Raw genomic sequence first — 4,568 nt, 5'->3', positions numbered from 1 at the left:
CACACTCCTTTCCAGTAGGAGGCGGGAATGCACCTATTAAGTTGGTTTGCCAACCGCCATTAAATCCTAAAAGAAGAAGAAGAAGAAGAAGAAGAACATAGACTAAAAAAAAAAATTTTTTTTTTGTTTTTTTTTGAAAAAATTTTTTTTGTTTGTTTTAGTAATTTTTTTCAAAAAAATATATTTGTGGTACTCTCCCATTCACTGCTATTCAAGTTAACCCAACTATGACGACTTCCGCTGCTGTGAACCCCGGAAATGTGAAAAAGTGATCGTCTTCACACTAAAGGTCTTCAGTAAAGGTACCTGTGCTCGTAACCTTCCGTTTAATTCATTGTATGATGGAGGTCGCATATGTTTGCGAGTGGGAGAAGAGACCCAAGAGCAACCACTGTCCGTCAATCCCTCTGGTGTGCGCCTGGTCCTGTAGAAACCTCATCGCCTTCAGCACTGACCTGAAGAATGAGGAGGAGGACAAAGGTCTGGACAATGCCTTTATTACCAATATTACCAGACCTGTCGTTGAGTTATAAATGAATGATGAGAGCATACACTTTTAATTGGTTCTGAATTAGAGCTACGTAGAGCATCAGTGTTATTTATGATCAGATGCTGTATCGAAAGCAGCAATAATAAGGGGATGATTCTGATTCATTTATGAACTGATGGGTTTTTCTGCTGCAGATCTGAGTCATATGATACACATCATTGACACTGATCACCCGTGGGATGTGTACTCCATCAACTCTGGTCACACTGAGGTCATTTCCTGTCTGGAATGGGACCAGTCAGGTCAGTCATCAGGATTAATTGATAAATCATGCAATGGGTGAAACGTCTGGAACATGTCAAGGTCATATTTCACTCCAAAAATGAAAAATAGTCAACTGTATTTTGCATAAAGAAACATTATGACTCTGACATTATTTGCAAAATAAGCACATTTTAAACTACAAGTTCTTATTACTGTTATGTATTGGTACAATTTTCCCCCCGCTCAATTCTCAATTCTAAATAGGTATTCTAATTATTGTAATACAGCAATTTTAGTCTATTACTGCAATGTAATGATGGTATTTAAATCTGCATCAAATAGAGACGGAACAATAGATGCTACTATATTGTATAAATACTTTACAATTTAAATAAGGTTATTATGAAGACCCTTCTATTTTTAAAAGAAATATTTCATAAGTTTTCATTATAGATTGATGAAAAATGTAAGGGGAAATATAAAATATAGAACCAAAATACTGCAAATCAGGGTTATTATTACCTAAAACTGTTCAAATAATGCTAAAATAAAATAAATAAATATAAATATTACATGAAAAACTCAAACTAAACAAAAATGAGAAATGTTGCCTTGGCAACTAACTGAAATATGCATTAAAATTACTAATTGAAAATAATAGATACAACTGAAATGAGAATTAGAAACCTAGAAATTAAACCAAAAAAGAGAGAAATAAACATGACAAAAACACCTAACAAAATTACTAAAAAAATAAACTAACATTAAAACTGAAAATATAAAAATAAACTAATGAACTAACTGAAAAACTAATATAAAATATGAATAAAAAAACTATAATAGGATATGAATACTACTGAAATAACACTAAATGAAATAAATGATTCATTAAATTAAGAATTAAATGTACCATTTTATTTAGAAATAATTAAATCCATAAATAATGTGTTTTATTGTCATAAGTAAGTCACAATGCAAATAATCATAAAAAAGCTTTATTTTCATTATGCAAAATATAATTTTTTTTCTTTTACTTTTAGATTTGGTGTTAAATGTGGCCCAGACATGTTCATGAAAGGTTTCTCGAGATTCTCCTAAATGGATCTGAAGTGATCTCACTGTTATCATCATGTGGTTGTGTGTTGTGGTCCACCAGGTTCGAGGCTGTTGTCTGCTGATGGTGATGGTCAGATCAAGTGTTGGGGCATGACAGAGCACCTGGTGAACAGCTGGGAGTGCACACAGAGCAGCTCATTGGACGGAGACCCAATCATAGCCCTCTCGTGGTTACACAATGGAGTTAAACTCGCCCTGCATGTTGAAAAGGTAAGGAAATCTCCTTACCACCTACTAACTAAACACACAAACATAACTAACTAACCAACTAACACCCTGATGTTTTTGTTTTTCTTCAGTCTGGCTCTACGAACTTTGGAGAGAAGTTTTCCCGGGTGAAGTTCTCTCCCTCTCTCACGTTGTTTGGCGGAAAGCCCATGGAGGGCTGGTTAGCAGTGACGGTGAGCGGTCTGGTGACTGTGTCACTGTTAAAGCCGAACGGGACTCTGCTGACGGCCAGCGAGAGCCTGTGCAGGCTGAGGGGCCGCGTGGCGGTGGCTGACATCGCCTTCACGGGCGGCGGGAATATAGTGGTGGCGGCCACCGATGGCAGCAGCTCTTCTCCAGTGCAGTTCTATAAAGTGTGCGTGAGCGTGGTGAATGAGAAGTGCCGCATCGACACCGAGCTCTTGCCCTCGCTATTCATGCGCTGTACCACCGACCCGGTCCGGAGGGACAAGTATCCGGCTGTCACACACCTTAAATTTCTCACACGCGAAAACTCAGAACAGGTGAGATGATCAACATCAAGCACACTTGCAAAATAAAAGAACTATATTTTATAATACTGTACATTATAATATTGTGATGCGTAAAATCACTTTATTAGTTGTTTTAAATGTTTGGAATGTAAATATTAAAAATGTTGTTTCAAAAAAATGTTACATTTTAATTTGTTTTAATTTTTAGACAAACCGTATAGATTTATAATATTGTATATATATATATATATATATATTGTTGTTCAGAAGTTTGAGCATGTAAGATTTCATAATAATATTGTGAAATATTATTAAATTTTAAAATAACTGTTTTCTATTGTATGTGATGCAAAGCTGAATTTTCAGCATCATTACTCCAGTCTTCAGTGTCACATGATCCTTCAGAAATCACTCTAATATGCTGGTTTGCTGCTCAAGAAATATTTTTATTGTCACAGCAGTAGAAAACAGTTTTTGTGGAAACCGTGATACTTTTTTTTCAGGATTATTTGATGGATAGAAAGTTCAAAAGAACAGGATCTATTTGAAATAGAATTTTCTTTATAACATGAATGTCTTTATTGTCACTTTTAATCAATTGAATGCATCCTTGCTGAATAAAGTATTAATAAAAAAAATAAAAAAAAGTCTTACAGACCCCAAACTTTAGATCGGTAGTGTACATAATACAATGTCATAATCTAGTATAGATATAGTATCATTTTTGGCTATCAGTGTCTGCCAGAAATTGGATGTTAATTCCCTAATTTTCATGCTATAAGCTGTTTTCCCGTTATTTTATCGTACCATGATTTTTTTGTGATTCCTGTGTTTCTGAAGGTGCTGCTCTGTGCATCCAGTCAGATGGGCAGCATTGTAGAGTGCTGGTCCTTGCGGAAGGAGGGTCTCCCAGTTAATAATATCTTCCAACATCGATCACCTGTGGGTAAGTTACATTAAACCAGATCGTTAAAGTATTACACACTTTTTAAGTTTTAAATGTAAAATGACTATAATGCAATGTTTTTAATATACATATAAACACACACATACATATATATATATATATATAAAGCCTTATTATGCTGCATTAGTTCCCTGGATTTGATTGAAAGTTGCTGATGTCATCAGAAGACAAATGTTTGTTGTTTGTTTTCTCGCCATCTTCAGTGGGTGAAAAGCAGCCAATGATTCTGAAGTGGCGTATCCTCTCGGCGACCAACGATCTGGAGCGTGTGTCTGCTGTCGCTCTGCCTAAACTTCCCATCTCCATCTCGAACACTGATCTCAAAGTCGCCTCAGATACCAAGTTCTTCCCAGGCCTCGGTACGGCTACGTTATCCTTTCTCCTACTTCTAGGAACATAGCTTTAAGATGGCTTTGGTTGATGATTATTTTGTTGTCCTCAGGTCTTGCCCTGGCGTTCCATGACGGCAGCATCCAGATCCTCCATCGCCTTTCCCTGCACACCATGGGAGTGTTCTACGGTTCCTCTGGTTCCTCCCAGCGTGTTGGAGAAGAACCCGCCATTAAACGTCAGAGAGCCGGCGGCCCAACGCTGCACTTCAAAGCTCTTCAGTTCTCCTGGACATCTCTGGCTCTGGTGGGAGTAGACAATCAAGGCAAGGTATGACAGCATGACACCTAGTGATGACAGAAGCACCGTCAGATCTTCAGCCTCAGAGTTCACCTCTGATTTCAGTTGCACATGATCCGAGTGTCTCCATCAATGGGCCAAATGTTGGACATGAACACACTCCTGCGGCACCTGCTGTTCCTCCTGGAGTACTGCATGGTGACGGGATACGACTGGTGGGACGTCCTGTTGCACGCACAGCCCAGCATGGTGCATAACCTTCTGGAGAAGCTTCACGAAGAGTACATGAGACAAAACCAAGCACTCCAGCAGGTAGATCTATTACAGAGATTTAGACTTCAAATCAGTTTTTTTTTTTTTTTTTTTTCAATTTCCATTTTTTTTTTTTTTTCAAATTCTT

The 4,568-nt window shown here is 37.4% G+C and overlaps 1 protein-coding gene across 3 annotated transcripts in view; it reads left to right on the top strand.

Annotated features, from left to right (window-relative positions):
• Positions 1-221: 221 nt before the first annotated feature.
• LOC107723868 (mediator of RNA polymerase II transcription subunit 16-like) overlaps positions 222-4,568 on the top strand; it is a 9,596-nt gene continuing 5,249 nt past the window's right edge. For 2 of the 3 annotated variants that reach the window (XM_016532595.1, XM_016532594.1), the window contains exons 1-8: positions 222-522; positions 685-792; positions 1,911-2,080; positions 2,170-2,601; positions 3,412-3,517; positions 3,742-3,897; positions 3,981-4,198; positions 4,274-4,480. In XM_016532595.1, the coding sequence (XP_016388081.1) occupies positions 339-522; positions 685-792; positions 1,911-2,080; positions 2,170-2,601; positions 3,412-3,517; positions 3,742-3,897; positions 3,981-4,198; positions 4,274-4,480 (1,581 nt within the window). In that variant the 5' untranslated portion in view covers positions 222-338. The remainder of the gene's footprint in view (positions 523-684; positions 793-1,910; positions 2,081-2,169; positions 2,602-3,411; positions 3,518-3,741; positions 3,898-3,980; positions 4,199-4,273; positions 4,481-4,568) is intronic. The other variant, XM_016532596.1, reaches the window with a different exon arrangement.

Source organism: Sinocyclocheilus rhinocerous, unplaced genomic scaffold, assembly GCF_001515625.1.
Source record: "Sinocyclocheilus rhinocerous isolate Xijiao unplaced genomic scaffold, SAMN03320098_v1.1 scaffold1296, whole genome shotgun sequence".
In the NCBI taxonomy this organism is placed as follows: domain Eukaryota; kingdom Metazoa; phylum Chordata; class Actinopteri; order Cypriniformes; family Cyprinidae; genus Sinocyclocheilus; species Sinocyclocheilus rhinocerous.
Note: the sequence above shows the minus strand (reverse complement) of the source record. Positions and strands in the feature narration are given on the sequence as shown.